Raw genomic sequence first — 25024 nt, 5'->3', positions numbered from 1 at the left:
TTGCACTATTATTATAGGTCGTATCCTGCTCTCCCCCAGAAAGCACATGTGGGGCTCTCATTGGTCTCCTATTTAGTCCTAAAATAGTCAACAAAAAGAGGGGTGCAAAGTCAATGACTGGTGCTTGAAAATACAAGCCTGGTATGGCGGCAGATCATTTCTACTTGGGGGAAGCAATGGCTTTCCTTTGAGACATCCAGTGGTGGAGAAGGAGTCCTGTGGGTTAGCTGCTCCAGGCTGCAGTTGGCTTGATGCTGTATTTTGGATTTTGCTTAAAAAATGTGGGGTAGGATTGAGAGGGCAAGGGCAGTGCTTGGAGACCCCGGAAAGCATTGGAAGTATATTTATTTATTCATTAACTTTGGATTTCTGTGCAGATTTTTAGGAGTCGAGCCCCACATTAGCTGAAAGACTCCTGCACTGCAGGGGGTTAGATTCAATGATTCAATGAGCCTTGCGGTCCCTTCCAACTCTACAATTCTATGATTCTATGAAATAGCAACAGGTTTCCAGGTTTCCATGCAGAATCATTCCCCAGCACTACCTGGACATACCAAAGATTGAACCTAGGATGTTCAGTGCTAAAGCATCTGCTCTGCATACCAAGCTACAGCCCTTCCCTCATTTTAAGCGTTTCCCCTTTTAAATTTGCATGCATGCAGGATGGTCCTGGTCTAACACTCAAACCATTAAGCCACACCATCCCTTCACATGACAGCAAGCCTTCTCTGTCCTAAGACAGATTGGATGATACACTTACCTGTTCTCTCCTTACATGTATCAGGGAGTGGGAAGGCCCCTTCACTTGCCTCTCATCAAGCACACTGTCATATGGCCAGTGCCAGTAGACTTGTACATTTGGATTCACATTCAAACATGAGTGCGGAACATGTGGCTCTCCAAATATTACCAGCTCCTATGAACCCCAACCACTGGTCATGCTGGCTGGGATGCATGGGAGCCGGAGTCCAACTACAACTGGAGGAATGCACTCCCTGAAATTGGGCAGATATGCATGCATCCATATCGTGGGGTTGAATTGCAGATTCCATCTGGGATATTGATTGTGTGGTCTGGACACATGCCCACTGATTTTAAACATGCATGCCTTAGTTATGCCCGCACTTGAATGTTCAGTGGCATCAGAGACAGGACAGGAGCGCAGGGTTTTCTCATTCTCTACCATGCACAGGAGAGTGACAGGGTAAGAGTATTCTCTGCTCCAATGCACTAATTGCTGTGACCTTTTTTTTTTTTTTGCATTTGAATTAATGGCTCTACGTGTGCGCACGAGTGCACTTGCAAGGGAGAAAGCCTGATAGAAAGAGAGACTCTTTCTGTTCTCTAGCCTGAAATTACAGCTATGCAAAGCCAAGATTATTGTCAAAGGGCAAGGGATACCTGGGGCCATAGAGTCCTGACATAGGGGAGAGGATGAAAACATCTTGGAGAGTCGAGCTGTCCATTTTTGAGCCCATGCCCATCGTGCTGGTTGGTGTTGTGCAACTGCTAGTAGGGCTGGTAGGAATAACAGGCTGGAGAGAGAGAAGGAGAGAGCACACAATGAATACTCTAGCCAGTTCTAACCTTTCTTCTTCTTTTTTGCCAACGCAACAAAACTGGAATATTCACTGCCCCAGCAGGCACCAGCAACTTATTGGAATCTCTCTCCTAAATTGGCTGCAACAAGAATTTCTCCCCAAAAGAGATATTTGCAGAAATTACTCTATTTAGTAGAAGCACTGGAAGCTCCAAGAAGATGGCACAATAGCAAAGGCCACTCTTTCCCTTTCCATCCCACCACAATAATAATCTCCCATGCTTTTTAATTTTTTTAAAAAATAACACCTTACTGATGGTAGTAAATCGCTGGTAACATGGATAAAGTACAAGATTCAATCCAGGTCATCTCCCATTATGGGACCTCAAGGAGCAAATCAAATCAAACAACAACTTACCTATTGCATTTTGACCCTGAGCACAGATGCCCCTGCACCAGTGCTTTACCTTGCCCCCTGATGGCAGACTCCAATGAAGAGTACCAGCACCTTTTGCAGTGGCCAGGGGGCTTCAACTAACCAAAGGAGTTATGGAAAAGCAGTGGGGATTTAACAGGATAGAATGTAAAAGACCCAACGTGCCCTGAAGTGTGTCATGGCACCTATAAAATGTGATCTTTAAAATGTTTAAAAATATTGTTTTTATTATGTGTTTTTATACTTTTATTATCAACTTTTTAATTAAAACCTCATCAAAAAAAAGGGGGGAGTGGGGAGGTGTAGGAGAAGCATTTTATAGTTTATCATGACACGCCCTATCTCCTCCTTATTATCTTTTTTTTTTTTTGCATATGCTGTTCCATATTTCTCCCTTCCCCAAGATTCATTCATGTATAATGTGCTGATTTCTCTTTGATGTCATTACATTTGTATCTCACATAAGCTGCAATGTGTTCACTTGCTTTCCACTGATGCCTTCAAAATAAATATTTTATTTTTTAAGAAACAATTTTATTGGAATTTAGAAAAAGATTTACAGAAATTAATGTCAAGTATATTTTTTTGTCAAAAGTAAAACACTAATCTAGATAAAAGCACAAACCGCAGAAAAGGGGGGGGGGAAGGAAAAGAGAGAAAAGAGGAGAAAGAGGAAGAGAGAAAGAAGAGAAGAAATAATGAGAGGAAAAGAAGGAAGGAAGGAAGGAAGGAAGGAAGGAAGGAAGGAAGGACGATAAAGAAATTCCTTTTATACGTACAAAATAAATATTTTCTAATGTTTTTAGCCTCTTGAGTTCTGTTTGGTTACCACCCTCTTGCCTGTTAGATCAACTTAAATACATCATTTTTAGGTCAGAATAAAATCCAAAGCATTTCAGAAGAGGTATATGTTTTGCCATTGCAATTAAAAATGCACATGACTCAGAACGTCCAGGCTAATTACAAGTAGAGCACAAGTTTGAGATCAGTTCATAATTAGCTAGCTTTCATTTCTCCTTTTCACCTTATGGCTTAAACAGGGATGAGAAAAACTGCAACTGTCAGCCTTCTTAAGGGAACAGCAATATTTTTGTGTGGGGAGCCCTAAGAAAATTAATTTCCCAAGGCAGGTTACAAGTTCTTACTTGGCTGTGTGTCACTATCCAGTTTTCCCACTACCCATCCAGTTTCCTCCCATGAGGAAAAGGAAGGGGTATTGTTAAGGGTTGCTCCAGGGACCACAAGCCCTGAGTCTTTTGTGATGGGCCCCAGACCTGCTGCCCATTTCCTGTTCTTTAAGCTTTGCTTATAGGGCAGCTGGGTTTCAGTACTGCAAGGTGCAGTACTGATGAGACTCCAACTACTCGCTGTCTTAATTTCTCAGAGGCATCTAGACATATAAATTCATATATGAAAAATTTATACAAATATGTATTATGGGGGAAAGGCAGGACCCATGCCTAAAAAATGTGGGCAAGTGGAAAACTTATCAAACACATACTTTCCAGGCACAGAACAAGCAGAAGTGTTGACAAGCCATAAGTCAAAACTGCATTCAAAAATGTGTTTAGGGGAAATTCACACTAAAATGCTGAATTAAGAATAATAATTCCAAATTGCTGTTGAAATGTGAGGAACTGAAATTAACAGTGAAAAAGTAAGAAATGGAGAGACACTAAAACTGATAGATCCATCCATCCCTACTATCAATACAGCAGGTCAGGACTCAGTCTTGGACCATTTCCTGGGCATCTAACAGCCCTTGAGGTTAGTCAGCACAGATTCGATGCTCCAGTGAGCCGGACACTATTCTCGAGTATTTCAGAGGAACTGGTAAACAGCCACAAAGCTCCAATACAGCATGTCTAATTCATAAATACATTCCTGCCAATATGTGTATTCAGATACCACTTGCATTTGAAATATGTTGCTTTTATACTTTGCAAAGAATTAATTTAAGCCCTAGGTTAGTCAGTGTTGATGCTACAATGCTGTGCAGTAAGTCAATGAAGTAATCAACAGCTCTCAACCATAAATATTCATAAAGCTGATGAATGAATGAGTATTTAGCAGTGCTGCAAGTAGTCGGCGGGGAGGGGGACACTGAACAGTAACAGTAAGGAAACGAGGCCATCTCAAACACCCACATGGGTTCTGATAAGAAAGCAGACCACTCACATATGGCAAGGCCCACTGGGGGCGAACACAGCAAGGCTGGCACGACTGCCATGTGTTCTAATTAAAAGCTGGCAACAGCGGAATAAAACAGTGTCACAGGATAACGTCCTGCTGATTCGCGGAATGTTGTGGCAAAGCCAAACCGTTGATGGGAAATGCTGAGATGGGGCCAAGAGAGATCTTTCAGGGGCTTCGCTTCAGTGGCTTTTGTTATACTGAGGGCCAGTTCATACATGCAGGCAGCATCACTGCTTATTGAACAGAGCATCTAATGATGGTTTCATATCTGAATTTTCCTACTGACTACAACAACAAGCATGGGACGCGGGTGGCGCTGTGGTCTAAACCACTGAGCCTAGGGCTTGCCGATCGGAAGCTCGGCAGTTCGAATCCCCGTGACGGGGTGAGCTCCCCTTGTTCGGTCCCAGCTCCTGCCCACCTAGCAGTTCGAAAGCACGTCAAGTGCAAGCATATAAACAGGTACCGCTCCAGTGGGAAGGTAAATGGCGTTTCCGTGCGCTGCTCTGGTTCGCCAGAAGCGACTTAGTCATGCTGGCCACATGACCCGGAAGCTGTACGCCGGCTCCCTTGGCCAATAAAGCGAGATGAGCGCCGCAACCCCAGAGTCGTCCGTGACTGGACCTAACGGTCAGGGGTACCTTTACCTTTACAACAACAAGCATAATGCAATCAACTAATATTCACCAAACTCACTAATTATTAATTAATTAATTAATTAAATTATTCATTCAATTTATGTCCCACCTTTCCTTCTGACAGGGACAAGGTCCAAATGCACCCCTCCAGGCTTTTTCATTTGGCCCTTGGGACTCTCCCCAGGCCATGTCCTCTGTTCAGCCACCCACCTTCTTCCCAGGTCACACCCTTTACCTGCTTCAAACCCCCTTTTAGTGTTTTTGCATGGCTAGAATATGTCCTTGAAATGGATAACGCCTCTTACTTGCATAGATGGAGGACAGAGAGTGGTTTGTGAGTTTGTGTAGAAACTAGCCTATTGTGCAAAGGTGAAGCATACATGTGTTGCTCCACCTACCTTCCCCTTCTTGTCAAGCAGAGATGTCAAGCAATCCTGTCTCCTAAAAGCACAAAAATTGGGCAGCACTCATTGGCTGGAGATGCCTCCAATGTTGCTGCTTTAAATCAGTCCCATGTGGCTGGTATATAACACACACGACATTGAAATGCAAAAGAAAAATTGACGATGAGTGACAAAGCACATCATTTAAGGAGAAAATATTCCCTACTTTTGAGAAATCTCCTAAATAAACTCTCACTCACTCATTCAGCTATTACAACCGTGATGACAATGGAAGCATCAGTCATTCAACAGAGAGCATACCACAATACATTTTCACTCTGCAGCAACCACTTTCAGTGCAATGAAAGTGTGTGTGTGTGTTTTACTCCTTTCCAGATCCTTAACCACAGGGCAACAGAAAGGAGGGCTCTTGCTCTGCCACCACCCAGAAATTCTGGGTTGTTGCAAACTGAGTTTTACTCAAGAGTACATCCACTGAAATTAATGGACCTAAATTAATCATGCCCAGTGACTTCAAAGGGTCTAATTTAAGGATGGATAACACTGGATACCACCGGATACCACTGGATAACACTAGATACCACTGGATAACACTGGATAGGGACGCGGGTGGCACGGTGGGTTAAACCACAGAGCCTAGGACTAGCCGATCAGAAGGTCAGCAGTTCGAATCTCTGCAACGGGGTGAGTTCCTGTTGCTCGGTCCCTGCTCCTGCCAACCTAGCAGTTCAAAAGCATGTCAAAAGTGCAACTAGATAAATAGGTACCACTCTGGTGGGAAGGTAAACGGCGTTTCCGTGCGCTGCTCTGGTTCACCAGAAGCAGCTTAGTCATGCTGGCCACATGACCTGGAAGCTGTATGCCAGCTCCCTCGGCCACTAAAGCGAGATGAGCGCCGCAACCCCAGAGTCGGTCACGACTGGACCTAATGGTCAGGGGTCCCTTTACCTTTAACACTGGATACAACCATTTATTTTAAAGGTGATTTTTGTTCCAGTGAGCAAAAAGAGCTCAGACAGGAATGTCTAGCCCATGGTTCCTTCTTTTTTTTTTTAAATTAACATAATGCAAATCTCTAAGCAGTTCACATATAAACAAAAAACCACAACCATGTTTGTTCTATGTATGTAAACCATGTTGAAGCATTCCAGTAAAAAGAAAGGAGGAGGTGATTTTTGTTTACTGTGAAAATCTACAAAGTTTTGGACTTTTGAACACATTCATGCATTTCGTATTACATGTGTTCTGGCCCTTTTCAAGTCAGGGTTTTTGTATACCGTCAGGGTCAGCCCTACTATTAGGAAACTACTGTGGGGTTGGAAGAAGCAGTGAGGTTTTGGACTGCATGCTTGCCCTCCAATGGTGCCCATTGGGACTGGTAGGGTGAAAAGCAGAGAGGCCAACAGTAGGTGGAACCAGTGATAACAACAGTGTCCCCATCCGCTTCCCTGCTCAGTTCTAAAAGGGCAAAGCTGAGACTAAGAAGGAGGACAAAGACAGCCAGTACCAACCCCTGAACTCTTTGTAGATAGGAAGAAAGCTGTACTTGGAAGAATCAGTTCTGAGGTTGGTGGTGGGCCAGTGCCCCTCTTGCCCTAATGGGCTAATCTCTGCTGCCCTTGGGCGCAAAGGTGGACTCTGCTCTGTTGCCACAGCTGAAGCAAAGTTGGCTTCTGTATATGGGATGGGGAGGTACCATCTTGCCTGCTTTAAGGCAGCAAAATGTATTGGGCTGGATTACTCTGAGCTGCCTGTTCCAAATCACGCAGAAAGCTCCAGCAACCCCAGCAGGCGAGAAAAAAAACAACACCAGGCCAACAATAACTCATGATAGCTTCAATTGTTTTCATACTGGGAAACGAATAATACTTGTCTTCAAACTCATAATCCTCTGGAACAAAATCATGAAAGCAAGCAGGCTGTGAAATCCAAAAGGGATTTTTAAATTTCTTCTTGAAAAGTGTAGATGGGAAAAAGGCAGCAGCGGGAGGGGTGGATGAGGAGAGGGAATAGCGGTGATATGATGGAAACAGAGAGTGATTTGGCCTGATAGTATTGACTTTGCCCAAGAGATCCCAATGAATGCGTAGCGCTTTGGCTGAGGGCAGTGAGCAGAAAATGTGGTGGTTGTAATTGTGCTCTCCCTCCATTTGGAATCCCGGTAATAATAAAAAGATATGAAGGGGAAGTCATTAGATTTATGTCCTCTCCTCTCAAAGGAACAATTCTCAGAAAATGCATTGCTCTCAATTTGCAGGTCACTGCTGAGCTGGGAGAGCATAGCGGCTGCCGAGGATGGGAGCCAAGAAGTTCCACTTTCAGATACATCAGGACTGCAATCCTACACACACTTCCCTGAGAGTAAATCCCACTGCACTCAGTGCAGTTTACGTATGAGTAGAGATTTTTAGGACTGCACTGTTAAAAATCATGTTGGTGGCTGTTTAGGTAAGCCATTTGATATAAGATGAAAGTCCCACCCATCCTTTGACGGGCGCCAAAGCCAGAATTAGTTGGCTCTGCTTGCCATTGGTCCTAGTTCCATATTCTGTTGTCCTTTCTGTCTTTCGCCCTACCAATTCCAGCAGGCACCCTTCACTACTGTCCCCCAAACCCAGAAGGCTACATATGTCGAGCCATTGCTGCTATGTGTGCAATTGTTAACCGGGCCTGTTGAAAGCATCATTGTTCTCTCCCCCCTACCAGAAAGAAGAGAGGACTCTATAGTGATTTGGCCCTTCATTAAACAGTGTTTGCCAGACAGAAATGCAATGCCAGGTTTGCCTTACCTGCAGGGCAAGAGGCTTCCACCTCACATTCTTCAGAAGAGCAGGAGCAGACACCAGGGTGTTCTGAGGCCGTTTCTTCAAGGTTAAGATCACTCCGTTTGGGTCTTCACGCAATGCATTTACCAGGTTCTTTAACTGCCAGCCAACCTGGAGAAAAATCCCATAATGGAATTTTGAAAGGTTTTTCTTTTTCTTTTTCCATTTTATCTTCCCAAAATGGTTAAGGGTATTTCGTTCAGATTTCTGTATGGTGAATAAGGGATGTCTTATTATCAGCATTCTTTCTATCTTTCTCTCTTATAAATAGTACTTATCATTCTTGGCAAGAAACAGACGTGGTAGCATTTCTGTTAAAACCAGTTTTGGGTTATATCCAACAAAGTTGTACTCCGAGTTAGGGTGGGGATAACTTCGAATTTAGTTTGCATTTACAGGCGAACCTACCTAATTCACACTTTCTAAAGCTATACATGAACAAAAACACAACCATCTTTTTGAAATTTACACTTCTCCAAATTTTGCAAAACAGTTTTCCAGTGAAGTACATGTGCACAAAAATGTATATACTAGGGTAAAGTATGCATTAAAAGGCATATATAATTGAAAATACCATATAAAATGCATTATGTTAAGGAACACTGTTTTGCAAAAATTATGTATAAAGGTATAGACGTTAGGAGAAATATACACTAAAATTGTAATGAATTCTCACGAGGACTCCCCCAATCACAAATAATAATAACTACAAACTGGTGTGGAAATGTGAACAATTGATCTTAACATTCAAAAAATGAGAAACCGAAATTGACAGATTTGCCCATCATTACTCAGAATAGACCAATTGAAATTAATAGACCTAAGTTAGTTGCACCCATCAATTTCTGTAGAAATTGGATGTAACCACCTGCTTCTTCCTCTTCAACTGAAAAGGTAATGATAGGTGCTCTCATTTCAATAATAACTCAGTGATAGAATATCATATTCCAAAAAGCACAAACGTAATTTTTAAGACACTGATGCACTGCTCTAATTTTTATATCCTCTAAACAAACTGAATTATTACTTTTAATTATCTTTTCTACTGAAGTATCACTGTGTTTCACTGGGGGATTATAGAACAGCAGCTTCAGAATAATTACAAAATGAATCCTGGCTGTTGTAATGGAACCTGTTAATTTGGTGATGATGGGGGATGGGGGGAGGGAGGTTTGCTAGCATATTGTAGAACAATATTGGTGCAATTTCTTCAAGGTGTTTAATTAAAGATAAAACATCATTTATTTGAGTTACTGAACACTCCACAGAGAGGAACTGCATTTCTTAAGTCATTGCAAGCTATAACCACCATCTGAAATTAAAGCTTCACTAACACACAAAGGCCACACGTTTGCCTTACCCCTCTAAAACAGCTAAGAGGTGCTCCATGGTTGCTTAAGCATTAAAAAAACTCTGCGTTTCTCTTCGGAGGGCTCTGCCTTGCTAAGAACACAGGAAAAGCGCCCCACTTTGTTCTCATGAATAAACATGGCACCGGCTTGTAAAATGCAATGTTTAAACAATGTTTTGAAACAGCTCCAAAGCAAACAGTCTAAACTCATAAATGGAGCATAAATAAATAGATTTATTTTCTCTTAAAAAATTCTTCCCAGACTATTTCCACAGGTGCCATTTGAGATTTCAGTGGTGGGAGGAGAGAGATGCAGCTGGGGGCAAGGCTATCAGCAAGATTTAAAACCCCAGCTTGGGTCAAACTTTGGGGTTTTGCTAAGCCTGCCAAGACCACCCTCTTTTGCAGAGAGTGTGCCATTTTTGGCTACAGAAGTTTCCACACTCAGAGGTGTGGAATTCATATACAGCAGGTGGGGAACCTGTTCCTCCAACTCAGATGTTCCTCCAACTCGCATTAGCCTCAGACAAAACAGCCAACAGTCAAGGATGATGGGAGATTTAATCCAGCAACAACTGGAAGGCCACAGGTTCCTTCCATCCTTGATAAGCAGGATTTTGTACCTCCCGATTATTGCACAGATAAAGCAGTAACCCATTTGTGCATTTGGCACGCAAACTTACCATCTACAGCTTTTTAAACTCCCTCCCACCCATGCTTACCCAGAGTCTTATTTCTTAGCTAACTTTGAGGCATGAGAGCCATGCAAGGAGGTTCCTCCCTGCAATGTGAAGCTATTTGGAACACAGGCTGCCACAGACTGAATGGGCATGGTCCAAGCTATAACCCCCTCCTATCATTAATGTGCCTGCTTTCAAGAGAAGGGACCATGGAGCATGTAGAGCGGCAGTGGCCTGGATATTTTACATTGCTGTAGGAATATAGGAAGCTGCCTTACACTAAGTCAGACCACTGGCCCATCTAGCTCAGTGCTGCCTACACTGACTGGTAGAAGCTTTTCAGAATTTCAGACCGTGGACATTCCCAGTTCTGCCTGGAGATGCTGGGGCCTTCTGCGTGCAAAAGGAGGGCTTTACCACTGAGCTACAGCCAGTAAAGCGAGATGAGGGCTGCAACCCCAGAGTCGTTCGCAACTAGACCTAACGGTCAGGGGTCACTTTACCTTTATGGCCCATTTTAAGCATCCCCCCTTTATATTTGCATAGCTTCTGTGAGACAAAGGAATTTATAACAAATCTGTTGTAGATGGAGGTAGAGTACTCATATAGGACACAGCCCTAACTCTTGGCTTATGCTGCTCAGGCACCTAAGTCCATTCCTCAATGACTGGCTACTACAGGGCAGAAGGATTTGCCACATCAGTGATTAGGCTTATTTGCTGTTATTTATTTGGCTATCATGAACAAAGCTATCTTCCTGGAGCCTCTTTTGGCTACAATGTTTTTATTATTGGTTGTTAGCTGCCCTGAGCCCGGTCTTGGCTGGGGAGGGCAGGGTATAAATAAAATTTTTTTATTATTATTATTATTATTATTATTATTATTATTATTATTATTATTCCATGAAGGCACAGGTTACAACAATAGCCAAGGTGACATTTTTCCACCTTCTCCGCATCAAGCAGTTGGTCCTTTACCTTTCTCGCCCCGACCTGGCCACAGTGATCCATGCGATGGTCACCTCCAGGCATGACTACTGTAATTCGCTCTACGCAGGGCTGCCCTTGAAGCTGTCCCAGAAACTCCAGTGGGTGCAGAATGCAGCAGCGAGGCTCCTCACGGGATCTCTGCCATGGGAGCATATTCATCCAGTGCTTTTCCAGCTGCACTGGCTCCCGGTGGAGTACAGGGTCAGATTTAAGGTGCTGCTTTTGACCTTTAAAGCCCTTCACGGCCTAGGACCCTCATACCTATGGGACTGCCTCCCCTGGTATGCCCCATGGAGGACCTTAAGGTCCATAAATAGCAACACCCTAGTGGTCCCGGGCCCTAAGGAAGTTAGATTTGTTAGGATATTTCATAACAAAGCAGACTACAAGAGCGCAAAGGCCTCAGTCAGACCATCTGATGTGTCTGACAATGAACTGGAAGAACCACTGTTCACCATTGGTCACTTTTCTCCCAAGAAGGAGGAGATGAGTCCAGAAGACTTGCGTCTGGTTCGCAGGTCTGAAAGGGCGACCAAAGGCAGACCTCCAAAGAGATTTGCTGATGAGTTTGCTAAGACGGCAACTGCTGTTCTTAGTAGCTCAGAGAAGGTATGGGAACCTTCAAGCTTCAAAGAGGTTCAGGAGTTAACCTCTAAAGAAGCTGAGCCTTGGCTTAATGCCATGAAGGCTGAAGTTGATTCCTTGAACAGGAACCAAACTTAAATGGGTCTTGGCTGGGGAGGGTGGGGTATAAATAATAATAATAATAATAATAATAATAATAATAATAATAATTATTATTATTATTATTATTATTATTACACAAGCATCTGACGGGCCACTGTGGGAACAGGATGCAGGGCTAGATGGGCTATTGGCCCGATCCAGCAACCACTTCTTAGGTTCTTAGGTTCTAATGGACAGAAATAGACACACTCTTGAGGACCTGTGCTTTGAAGCATGAAGGGAAGGGAAGACCTCCTTATTACCACCCTGCACCCTCCACGAATGCTCTGGCTTGCAATGTCTTTACTGATAAAGCAGACAGTATCCTGGAGTGCACAGCTGAAATTCAGCCTTTTCTGAAAGGGTTTTTTAAAAACAGAATTTAGGGTTAGGTTACAATTTTGAACTCACTTACTAGGGAGTAACACCCCCCCTGCAAAAACACAGTAGAACTTATTTCTGAATATATGGGTAGAGGCTTCCACTACTATTAATATTAATTTAACTGGCACAAGAGTTCTTCTCTTCCTTCAGGCATAAATTAAACCGTTTTATGAGGTGATTTCTTCTCACCTAGAGAATGTCCTTAGATATAAATTCACCTTCAGTTTATTTCTAAAATATCTTCCTTTTTCTTTCCTTTTTCTTCCTCTTCATCTCCGTGTTTTCAAGATGTGTATTCAGAAATGTCTGATTTTCTTAATGTTTGATCATGTCTGAGAGAACCAGATGCAATTTTGAAGCTGGGGGCAAACGTTAAAAAATCCAGGAGCCTTGATGATTTCGCAAGCTCCTTCTCACAAAATAATGCTAAATAATTAATGTCCTGAAGATAAATTGCTCTAAGGAGAAACCTTAATGAGGGAACCATTAAAACACTAATAATATATGCAATTTAGGGCAGCCTGCCCTGAATGTCAGCAGGCTAAGATGGAAAGCTCTTAGGACGTTATCGATGGTATTGCTGAGATATTACATTTAGGCAAAAATAGTAAGATGACATCATGGCAGACTAGAATACTAGACAGAGAATTGAAATTGGGCTTAGCACCAACATTGAAGTAATTTGTCTTTAAGAGCTGCTAGGCACACCAGAGAAGGTCATTGTTGGGACTTGCATCCTCCTTGTGTTAGACTCAGAGGAGAGCTCCACAGATGAGGATCCAGTCATGAGTCCCAGCATGAATCAGAACTAGGGGGACAGAGCATTCAGCACCCTGAGACCATAGCTCAGAATAATACCCCCACTCAAGGAACCAGCAGAATCAGGTGACTTAATGTGCCCTTAATGGAATCATCAATCTCTGGGACTCTTTGCAATCATCACTACTGGGTCCTCAGGAACAGCAATGACAGGAAGCCTGAACTCAGGCTTGAACTTGAAAATGCTGTGCTTATTTGTCAACACAAAACATACCAGGTCCGTGGCCTTTTCAGAAAAAGGCAGCATGGTCAGGATCAGGGCCTCACAAAGACAATGATAGGGTAGGAAGCCTGAGTGCTTACACCAGGAATGGAGAACTTGTAGCCCTCCAGATCTAAATTCCATCATTCCTGACCTTGCTGTTTGGAGCTGATGATACCTAGAGTCCAACAATATTTCAAGGAAGACAGGTTCCCCTTCCTAATTTAAACCTTCAGCTGCTGCTTGGAAGATGCAAATGCTATAGTTGCCATATATGTGATCCTAGTTCAATAATCTTCTGGACAGCTCCTCAGGTGATAAGTAGTAGACCCTCTTTCTGCTTATACTGCTGGATAGCTCCCCTGCTGGGTTTGGGAGACCAGAATTTCAGAGATATCATCTTGGAATCATTCTTGGCCAAAGAGAGAAGTATAATGCAGTAGTCTTCAGATTTTGGAATCCACCTTCAACAACTTGAAAAATGAAGTCAACTTTTTAAATAATCCACATATGATCATATTTCTCCACTTATCTTTTCTTGCTTTCCCCTCATTCTCTTGATTTATTTCTCCTGTTCCATCCTCCTCTATTCCTTCTGCCTCTCTTTCCTAAAAATAGTTAGGTCAAAGCATGATTGATCATGTGTTCCAATCCATCCATTGAAAACCAGTGAGGGGTGGGGAACTTGTGGCCCTCCTGAAGTTGTTGGATCTCAGTTCCCATCAGTCCAAATCATGGTCGAAGCCGGAGGATGATGGGTGTTGGAGTCTATGAATGCTCTCCCCCTCACTCAACAGCAAAAGGCTGTCAGAGTGGGTCATTAAGTCCTTCCAGATCAGGCTGCCTGAAGAACATGTAGGCTCTGTTGCTATTATTCTCTGTGAAATAACATCTTCTTCTGCCTTCTCTATCTCCTCACTACTTCAGTTTGACTGAGTGGCAATTTAAGAACTGTGTGTCAAGATCGCATGAAATAAAGGCCTTCTGAGTTCTATTTAAGAAAGGTAGGGCACTCTCTACGCACAAGAACAAATGGAACCAAAACCCACCATATAGATAATACCCTGCGTTTTGGGAGATCAAGCCAGTACACATGGTTCCTGCTTTTTTACCCTCAAAACAACCCTGGGAAACAGGTTGGGTTGAGAGAGTGAGTAGCCCAAGGTCACTTGGTGAACTCTATGACTAATTTTAATTGGATCTCCCTGGTTCTAGTCAGACCCTCTAACTATAACTGTCATGCTGTAATGAACTACAAAGGCTCACAGTTTTCAAAATTCCCATTTTGCAGATTTCAAAGCTGGTTATATTCCTCTTACGATATTTATGCACCTACAGCTCTCACAAATGGTTTAACACATATCTGGTATTTGGATAAAGTTAGAATTTTGGCTAAGTCTGAAAATTCTTTGTTTGGGGCACTCTCTCCAAACTGAAACATGTCTGAAGCCATTTACGAAAGCTGCCACAAGGAAAGTTCAAAAAGTCATATTATATTTCAGGGATGGAGAATCTCTGGCCCACACTTGGCTCCATAAAACATCAGATGTGGAGCAGAAAAATCTGCAGCTGCAAGGGAACAAACAGGAGCCTTAAAATGTGCTCCTGATTGTTCCTCTGACAGCAGGGCTTGCATTCAGTTTCTTTTCAATCTGGTGCCAAAAGCAAGCTCCGCTGGGACTCATTTCTCTCAAGAGCTTCGAAATGGGAGCTGCTGAGTAGAGTTGTTCTCTGCTGAAACTATGGCTTCCAGCTCCACTGGAATTGGCTCTACTCAGAGCTTCTGACTAGAGACAGCCCCTGCCAAAAGCAAAGCTTTAGATTCAGCATAGACTGTAAGCTCCAATTTCAGTGCAGATATTTGCAGCCACAACCTGAATTCAAGTCAGGGTTGCAAAGGGAAACCAAGACAGCACCTAAAGTGCATTCCTGATTCTTCCTTTGAAGTTAAGTCACCTGACATCATACGATGCCCCAGCAGCCATACCCATTTTCGCACCCCTATTGTGGTAGAAACAAATAGCTTGATTTCACCTTAAGCCAGCTAGGAAGGTGGAATTCTCTTACCATTTTTCGGCAAGCCATTTGTTTACCTGAACATTAAGGTCCTGTTTCAAGGCCCTACTCTGGGTGGCTCTGTTGAATGAAGTGAGGAGGTAACCACTGGGGAGAAGACCTTTTGGTCATGGCACCTGTTAGGAAACAACCTTCCCGGGGAGGGTCACCTGACACCATCTTTGCAGCCTTTTCAGTGCCAGGTGGAACTATCTGCTCAGCTTGGCCTTTATCATAATGTACTGTATACAGTTTGCATGACTTACAGAAGTTTTAAAATTCATGTTTCATCTCTGGAGACATGGGTGGGTTTTGTTTTTGCTGCATTTTAAGTAGCTTTTGATTTCATGCCTTATTTGTGTGTGTGTGTGTGTGTGTGTGTGTGTGGAGAGAGAGAGAGAGAGAGAGAGAGAGAGAGAGAGAGAGAGCTGCCTAGGGAACTTTATGTTCTGGGGTCAAAATGAAATACTTTGCAGAGACAAATAAACAGACATAATATTTCTTGGAGGTTAGGTACAGACAAAACTGTATCATCAAACATCATCTCATTTAAGAATCATATAAACAATAAAGTATTATTTAATTAAAGCACTAAGTGACACAATCAGTACTGAGAGATGGCAGGTATCCTGTGCAATCTTATACATTATCTACTCAAAAGTACATCGTATTGTTTTCAATGGGGTGTCAGGTCTATAGGCTGACTACAAAGTAGAATGTGGGAGGGCTCATATGACTAAACACTTCTCTGTTTTTTAAAGAACAGATGGCAGGGAAAAGCCATATGAAGCTGGGGAGGGGGGTAACTTCACCCCTGAAGGCACACTTCATTGTCTCTTGAGAAAGATGGATGCCAACACAATCTCAATCATTTAATAATATGAGTTTCACTTGCAGCCCAGGCATAGGTTTATGAGAACGAGCTCCAAGAGTCTGTGTGTTTGGAACTAATATCAGTTCATTATTCTGGCTCTCCCTTACAAGGTTTGTTTGTTTGTTTATTTCATAAAATTTATACATCACCTGATTGTGAAAACAAATAAACCTTCAAAGCAGTTTACTTACTTTCCTTCGCCAAACCTTTACAAATATGAGCCACCATAAAACATTCATATATAAAAATTTAAAATACAGTGGTACCTCGGGTTACATACGCTTCAGGTTACAGACTCTGCTAACCCAGAAATAGTACCTCGGGTTAAGAACTTTGTTTCAGGATGAGAACAGAAATTGTGCTCCGGCAGCACGGCAGCAGAAGGAGGCCCCATTAGCTAAAGTGGTGCTTCAGGTTAATAACAGTTTCAGGTTAAGAACGGACCTCCAGAACAAATTAAGTACTTAACTCGAGGTACCACTGTTTTTACAAATTAACAGCCATGTAATAATGAGGATTTTCATTGGGAGTTTCTTCCTACTAAATAATGCCATTCACCACTCAGAGAGATACTATTGATAAAAACTCAGCCACCCTTGCAGTTACTTCCAGGTTAATGTCAGACAGATAAAATCTGATATTTTCATTGTGCTGTGATGTTAGACTACCCCAAAAAGAGGAATTCACGCATTTGCGTAGCTGGTTGTACAATGGGCAGTAGAAAGGAATATGTTCTACTGTGTCCGGCACATTCAAAAAACATCTGCAATGTCTCTTGTTTCTAGGGATGTTAAAATATCTGCCCTTGACAAAAGCTGAGGGGAAAACGTTTAGTTGGGCTAACATAAAGGTTGGGCTGGAATTATTAAATTTGAAATACAAGTGACCCTGTTATCTGTTATATTTAAACCATAAAACTTTTATTTACAGCTGACTCAATGTTTTGTTTTTCAATGTCCTTTAATCTGATTTGAATATTACGACAAATTTATTGCTCACTTGAAATATATAAGAGTTCAAAATCAATACCAATAGATCTGATTTTGCTATGTAAATATTGGAACTCTCTGGATTTATAGGAGTCCTTAAGTCAGAAAGCAGACTTGAAGGTTGGCAACAGAAATGGCAACGCAACCAGTATTTTAAAGTGCTAGCCCACACCCAGTTGTATACGCACCGTCATGTGTACACCTCGTTCAGCACACATCCTCTTATACTTGATGAACTTGGGAGCCCCAAGATACGTCTCAAGAAACTTGAGTGTATCTTATCTAAATCACTATTATATGCCTGTATCCATATTGGGATCCCAAAAAGTTGCTAGGACAACACTTTGGCTTGAAAAATTTGAATAGCAGCTGGTATAAATTGGTTACCTTTCTGAAAATAAAAATGAGCTACTGCTGAGGAGGTAAACTTTGCCTATTTTATAGCCCCTGTACAATGGGTTGACCAAAGCAATTTGCAATATCAAGAAAAACTCAAAACCCTGATTTTAAACCTACAAAATTTAAAATACTAAGAGATTAAAACTACTGTACCTCAACTTTCTACATATCTGGGTAGGCTTGTCTAAGCAGGAGAGTTTTTAGCAGGCACTGAAAAGAGTACAGTGAAGGCACCTGCTTGATATCAATAGGCAGGGAGTTCAAAAGTTCCGCACTAAACAATCAAGTTCATACAAATACAGAACGGGTATTACGTGGCACTTGCAGTAGTGCCTATTCCACCAATCAGAGTGGGCAAGTAGGCAAACTTGGAATAAGGTTAAGATTTTAAGACCAGTTAAGTCTGAAGGAGTGACTTCCCTAATGAGTGTAGACAGCTAACTCTCTTGTCCCTTTCATCCTTACCTATTAGCTGTGTGCTGCTTATAGAAGGGATGTTGGACGGTGCTTTATGCACAAATGCATGCAGCCAAATTCAGGTGGAACCATGTTGCAGTCAGCTAACTGGGCACTTGGGTCTTAAGAAAAGCACTCCAGCAGCACAATCCTAACAGTGTCCATTCAGAAGTAAGTCCCATTGAATCCAATGGGGAAATGGGGATTACTCCCAGAGCAGCGGATTTAGGATTGCAGCCTAACTGAGGATTTGGCAAAGGGGCATGAAAATGCAGAGCAGAAATAGTGCTGTAGCCACAGCTGGAGATCTACCGTATTTTTTGCACCATAACACTCACTTTTTTCCTCCTAGAAAGTAAGGGGAAATGTCTGTGCGTGTTATGGAGCGAATGCCTATGGATGGCGGGGGGGATCTGCTGCAGTCGTGAGCAGAGGATCCATGGTTCCCCTTCCTTCCCTCCTCCGTGGTTACAAAGCATGGATCCACATGGATCCTCAGGATTTTTGCATTGGGCTACTCCAAACTCACTGTCAGATCACATGTCTGTGGCCACAGCATGAACCACAAAAATCATATACAGTGGTACCTTGCAAGACGAAAAACTCGTAAGACGAAAGAGTTTTCCGTTTTTTGAGTCGCTTTGCAAGACGATTTTCCCTATGGGCTTGCGAGTTTGTTTCCTTTTTCGTAAAGCTGCTAAGTACCGTTAATAGCCGTGCTTCGCAAGACGAAAAAACCGCAAGACGAAGAGACTCGCAGAACAAATTAATTTCGTCTTGCGAGGCACCACTGTATCCACTATTTCGTTTAGAATTTTTTTTTCTTGTTTTCCTCCTCTAAAAACTACATGCGTGTTATGGTCTGGTGCGTGTTATAGAGCGAAAAATACGGTATGTGTTCTCAAGCTTCCCACATAATCGTGTGGATGGATTTGGTTACAGTTTAGTTATATACCTCTAATCGTGTGGTACAGTTTAGTTATAGACCTCTTTTTTAAACCCCAAGCTCCCAATGCATAAATAACATAGATATATACGATGTGTGTTTAGTTCATTGCTGGTTTTAATTTTTAGAACATTTTAATGCTTTGATTTAATTGGTTTTTTTATTAATAATCCTATGATTTTATTTGTCTTATTCTTTTTGTAAATTGCTTTGGGTTTTTCTACAATCAAGCGGTATATAAATTTCATAAAATAAGTAAGTAAATAAATAACTTGGCCACAGATACAGATAATGTAACAGGAGCAGATTATCGCCAGGTTTAGTGCTCTGGGGGAAGTAGAACTCTTTCATCTACTTCAGTTCTTTCTGGGAGTGATGAAATAATCAGGACCAACTTGTGGGCATTTCTTTTTACACACCATGTTAGCCAAACCCCCTCAAGATACTGGCTCTGTTACTTTCTGAAACTTGTTCCACGTTCTGCCACCAAAAGCCATACATTTGGATGGAATGAAAGCTTGTGAAGCTGCAGAGGCAAAAAGCAGAAGAAGACTGGTAGGCATCACAGCAACAGGGATTCAGGATGGGCAGCTGTGCCCAGATTAAGAACATAAGAATTTAAAGAGCAGCCTCGCTGGATCAGGCCAATGGCTCATCTAATCCAGCAGTGGGCAACCTGATGCCTATGTGAACCCACAAGAAGGACTTCAGAGCAACAGCACTCACCTCTCCTGCAGTTTCCAGCAACTGGTATTCAGAGGCATTCTCCCTCCGGCGGTGGAAGCCGAACATAGTAATCATGGCCATTAGCCATTGATAGCCATAGATTGTTGAATCCTCTTAAAGCCATCAAAGTTTGTGGCTATCACTGCCTCTTGCAGAAGCAAATTCCATAGTTTAATGACATGCTGTGTCAAAAAGTCCTTCTGTTTGCCTGTCCCAAGCCTTCCAATATTCATTGGGTGACCCAAGTTCTAGTGCTATGAGAGAGGGAGGAAAGCTCATCTCTTGCTCACTTTCTCAATACCATGCATCATTTTATACACCTCTGACATGTCCTCCCTTCCCCTTAGAGACTGTTTTGGAGTGAAGCTTTTCACAATGTTCGAGCAATCCAACCTGCCATGTCTATAGCCCCAGGCTTCCCCTCCAGACATCAGTAGACTACTGATAGTTTCAAGCCCTGGCAACACAAAGCACCCTTCCCACCACAAACCTTCCCTTCACAATTGGCTGTAGCACTCAAAAGTGGTTATATGTTCAGGGTGCGGGTCACATCAGTTATGGGGGAAATGTGCAGATTTAATGAAGAAGGATCACCCAAGAGGCAGAATCCAGTGGAGGAAGGCATCATGTTCACCTCTGAAGTTGGCTTCCTAACTACTGGAGTGATCCATAGTGTTGCTCATATTTTGTAAGCCAGGAGAATTGGGAGCAATGGAAGAGGAAATTCCTATATCAGAGGAAGAGAATTTGAAAAAAAGCAGCAGCAACATGGCAGGTCTGAAATCCAGGAAGCCTGCTCTGGAGTCAAGTGGGTGCTGCTAGGCCAAGGTATGGTCAATAGGTAGAAGAGCTAAAAACCAGAAAATGGGATGGGCAGAAAGCAAAGGAAGTGTCCAAAAACTTCTGAAAGCAAAGGAAGCAGTGCCTAGGCAAAGCTATTTAAAAAACAAAAACAAAAAGGAGTAACCTGTTTTGACTAGACAAAAAGTAAGACTTCAGGAATTATACAGAACAGACTTGGAATAATCAAGATTAGAACCTGGAACAGATAACCAAGGGTATCTGGGAAAATGTGTACTGCTTGCAAAACTGGAAGTAGATAAGAGTTTTATTTAAGAGAAATGCAAGTGTTTTGAGAGTGGGTCCACTTCTCATGCAGCGCACAGACATTTCTTTTGAAACCATTTTAAAATGTGCAAAACCTGTTTGCCAGAGGCAAGTGTGGAGTGAGCAGCCATCCATCTTTCAAATGGCTTCTAGTGTGCTGGCATCCACCACCATCACCTATTGTCTGTCCTCTGCCTATGAAGATTGATGGGCAGCTACATTAGGAAAGGTGCCCACCGCAGAACATTTCTATATCTTACAAGCACCTGCTGAAAATAGAACTATTAATACTTTAATACATTCCCTACTAGAGCAAATAGCAGCTGGAGGGGGGTGGGGAGAGGGAATTTCCAACTACTGGAGTGGGGGAAGTATTAACCAGGAATGGGGAACCTGTGTCTTTCCAAATGTTCTTGGCAACTCCCATCATCCCTGACCATTGACCATGTTGGTTGAAACTGATGGGAGGTATAGTCCAATAACATCCAAAGAGCCACAAGTTCCACATCTCCTACATTAACAATTCTCCCCCCACAGAACTCTAGTCCCAGTCTGAATTGGGGCTTCTAATTGTTGCTTTTTTATAAAAAATGTAAAGCGATTGGAGATCTAAAGACAGATGTCAATTGTCTTGATTTGTGTGTCATGATTTACCTCGGTTTAAATCGGTTTAAAACTTGCTCCCTTTGGCTGCAGTCTTGGCAGCAAGGAAGGTAGCCCAGTTGTGGAGAACTGGAGCTCAGAAAGGATAAGGTCAAGGTGCAAGAATGAATAAATACAGTAAGTCAGTATTTATGATAAAATTGGATCCTGCTGCAATAAAGAGAGCACTTGTGGTTAGCCAATTCAAATAGGATGAAAACGGTCTGACTGCACAACAAATTCCAATGCCAAACATGGTGAAAGTGATCTGTTAACATCAAAATAGCCAGTTATGTATAGGGATGCCAAGCCTTATGGAGAACAGTTGAGGGAGTTGGGCATAGTTGAAGGAGCCAGGAAAAGAGGAGACTAAGAGGAGATATGATAGTCATCTTCAAATATCTAAAGGGCTGGGGCTAACTTAAATATTCAAGTTAGAATATTTAATAATAATAATAATAATAATAATAATAATAATAATAATGGAGATTCCAACTAAATATCAGGAAGAACTTTGGCACTAGAATGGACTCCCTCAGAAGGTGGTGGTCTCTCCTTCATTGGAGGTTTATAAGCAGAGGTTGGATGGCTATGGGTGCTTTAGTTGAGATTCCTCTGCATTGCATGAGGTTGGACGTGGGATCCCCTTTGGATCCCTTCCAACCCTACAATGCTGTGATTCTCTGATCTCTGAGAAACTGTATTAAGTATTCCAGTTTATGATTAGTGCATTCCCCCCCAGTTGATTTAATTAGCAAATCTACTTTTGGACTCTTGAAGTTGAAGCTGAACATAAGGCTCTGATATTTCTACAGACGGTTCTTACCTTACTGAAAGTAGCATTTGTGCAACTAATTAGAAATAAGTGTGTTGAGTGGCTCCTTAATTTAAAGGGCAGAACAGTTTGGAGGCTAAATTACAGTAAGTCTTCTGGGTCACAACAGAAAATATAAGGTAAGAAACCCCAAACTGGAAATTTCAGCTGCAAAGTAACTTGTATTCCACGACATACGGCTGTGGTGTGATTCAAGACTTAAAAAACAAAACAAAACACTTTAAGAATGTAAGAAAATCCCACCAGTATCGGGACAAAGGCCTTAGCCCAGTACTCTGTTCTCATTGGCCAACCAGATGCCCCTAGTGAGCCCATAAGCAGGATCTGCCTGCAATAGCACTCTTTTCACCTGCAATTCCCAACAACCTGTATTCAGAGGACATAGCCGTTGTGTTTACTAGGCTTTACCACCTCCATGAATCTAATATTTCAAAGCCATCCAAGTGGGTGGCCATCACTGCCTCCTGTGGGAGCTAATTTCACAGTTTAACTATGTGCCATGTAAAATGCACTTTCTTTTATCTGTCCCGAATCTTCCAGCATTCTGCTTGCATGTCCCCAAGCTCTACTGTTATGAGATAGGAAGAAAAGCTTTTTTCCCTTCCACTTTCTTCACACAATGTACACTTTTATCTCTTTCATGCCGCCACATTTTTCTAAATGAAGAAGCCCCTAAACGTTACCACTTTTCTCGGAAGAGAGTTGCTTCAACCCCTCAATCATTTAACATGTCCTTTTCTGAACCTTTCCAGCTCTGCAGTATCCCTTTTGCCTTAGTTATTTTGTTTTTTTCTTTCTGGGAATGTTGTATTTCTGTCCCTCCACATTCCTTCTAGCATTGCTTGTATATAGTCCATAGAATATGCACAGGTATATTCTATATAGTCTACAGAATATGACACAGCGTATTCCACACATTACATACAAGCAATGCTAGAAATGTACAGTCGGTTTAGAAAACTAAATGAGGCTTCCAAAAGTCTGCATGGATTATCTGTATTGCAATGCTCCCAAAAGAGGATTAACTCCCTTTTCATGCAGACATTTCTGCATAGTGGCTGGTCCTTATCTCACTTGTTAGCCCCTGGAGAGAATATGACCATTAGGTTGGGAAGATCTTCCCAGATGGATTCCCCAACATGATGACACCAAAACATGTCCTACAGCCATGTTGTGAGACAACACTATGAGATGGTGGGTTTGTTTTTCAGTGCCCACCCCTAACAACTCATATGGGGTAGATCAATCAAATAGCTATTAGCCATTATAACTAAATGTGTGCATTTGAACTATCTGATGGGTTGATGGAATTTGTCTGACTGCATCTCCCTGTACTAGATTTTCATGCTGTGTTGGTTTTGCTGCTTCAATCCCATAAATTTGGGGGGAGCACAAGGGTCATAGGAGAGACGACAGGCAGGTGGGGTGTGTGGCAGCTGTGGGCATAGCAGGACATCCATTCACATTGGCCTCCTCCTTGCAGTCAGGAAAACCCCTGCAGTTGCCCCTCCACCTCCAGGTACCCCACCTTTCCTCCAAGGAGATCCCGGTACTATGTATGGTTCCCCTGCACCACATCTTACATGTTTTATCCTCACAGCTACCCTTTGAGGTAGGATAGGCTGAGAGGCAGTGAAGGGCTGAAGTCGCCAAATGAGTTTTGTGGCTGAGTGAAGATGTGAAAGTGGCTCTCCCAAGTCTTAGTCACTTTACAGGGAACCAGGCAGAGGGCCTTCTCAGTAGTTGCACCCATCCTGTGGAACACCCTCCCATGAGATGCCAAACAGATAAACAACTATATGACTTTTGGAAGCCATCTGAAGGCAGCCCTGTTCAGGAAAGTTTTTTTTAATGTTTGAGCTCTTATTGTGTTTTTGATATTTTGTCGGAACTGCCCAAAGTGGCTGGGGCAACCCAGTCAGATGGACAGCATATAAATAATAAAATTATTATCATTATTAGCCCAGCACTATAACAATTATACCACAGGGGCTCTCACTAGCAATCTGGGTGTGGATATTCCTCTTCCCCTAATATGCTCCCAGAATGAGAAGTGGTTGATATGCCACCATTAGAGCTTAAGTACTTATTTCCCTTCCCACTTGGATAAAATGGGAGGGGGGTATTTTAAAACAGGGGAAAATCTGTTTTGACTTTTAAAAAATGCAGGGGAATTCCTTCAATACCTTCAATTCCCCTCTTTTTTATTATTTCCCTGTTACTGATTTATGTTTTTAGTGAAATGTTTTGTCTTTCTTATTGGTGTGTAGCCTAGAGAACGGTTTCCCAAACTTGGGTCTCCAGCTGTGTTTTTGTTTTTAAAAACAACCTACAATTCCCATCATCCCTGACCACTGGCCCTGCTAGCTAAGGATGATGGAAGTTGTAGACAAAAAACAGCTGGAGACCCAAGTTTGGGAACCTCTGGCTTAGAGCATTAGTCCTCAATTGGTGGTTTGGGATCTAGCACTGGATCACAGCCTGATCTAAGCAGCAGCACCATAAATATATTGATTTTGGTTGATATATGTGAACCACATATGCATTTACTGAAATATAAAGCAGTGTACAAGTATTATTAATAACAGTATGCAAGTATTATTAATAATAGTAACAAAGAAATTGGTTCCCAAACGTATGTTTTGGTTAAAGATGGGTTGAGGGCTACTAGCCTAGAGAATATTTGTATTAGGTGAGACACAAATTGAAGCAAGCAACCAAACGTTTAAGATCCACCTTTCGCCATAGTTCAAGGAATCTTACAAACAAAATTTGCAACATACAACACAATACAATCAGCCCTGT

The 25024-nt window shown here is 42.3% G+C and overlaps 1 protein-coding gene across 5 annotated transcripts in view; it reads right to left on the bottom strand.

The window, feature by feature from the left end:
* Window positions 1-25024, bottom strand: part of LOC128406792 (connector enhancer of kinase suppressor of ras 2-like) — a 310922-nt gene that overhangs the window by 109668 nt on the left and 176230 nt on the right. For all 5 annotated transcript variants that reach the window (XM_053374481.1, XM_053374479.1, XM_053374478.1 and 2 more), the window contains exons 9-10: window positions 8004-8150; window positions 1402-1535 (exon numbers count right to left, since the gene is read on the bottom strand). In XM_053374481.1, the coding sequence (XP_053230456.1) occupies window positions 1402-1535; window positions 8004-8150 (281 nt within the window). The remainder of the gene's footprint in view (window positions 1-1401; window positions 1536-8003; window positions 8151-25024) is intronic.

The sequence above is a fragment of the Podarcis raffonei genome, chromosome Z (assembly GCF_027172205.1).
Source record: "Podarcis raffonei isolate rPodRaf1 chromosome Z, rPodRaf1.pri, whole genome shotgun sequence".
Lineage (NCBI taxonomy): Eukaryota > Metazoa > Chordata > Lepidosauria > Squamata > Lacertidae > Podarcis > Podarcis raffonei.
The sequence above is the reverse complement of the archived record's forward strand: the minus strand, read 5'-3'. Positions and strand labels throughout refer to the sequence as shown.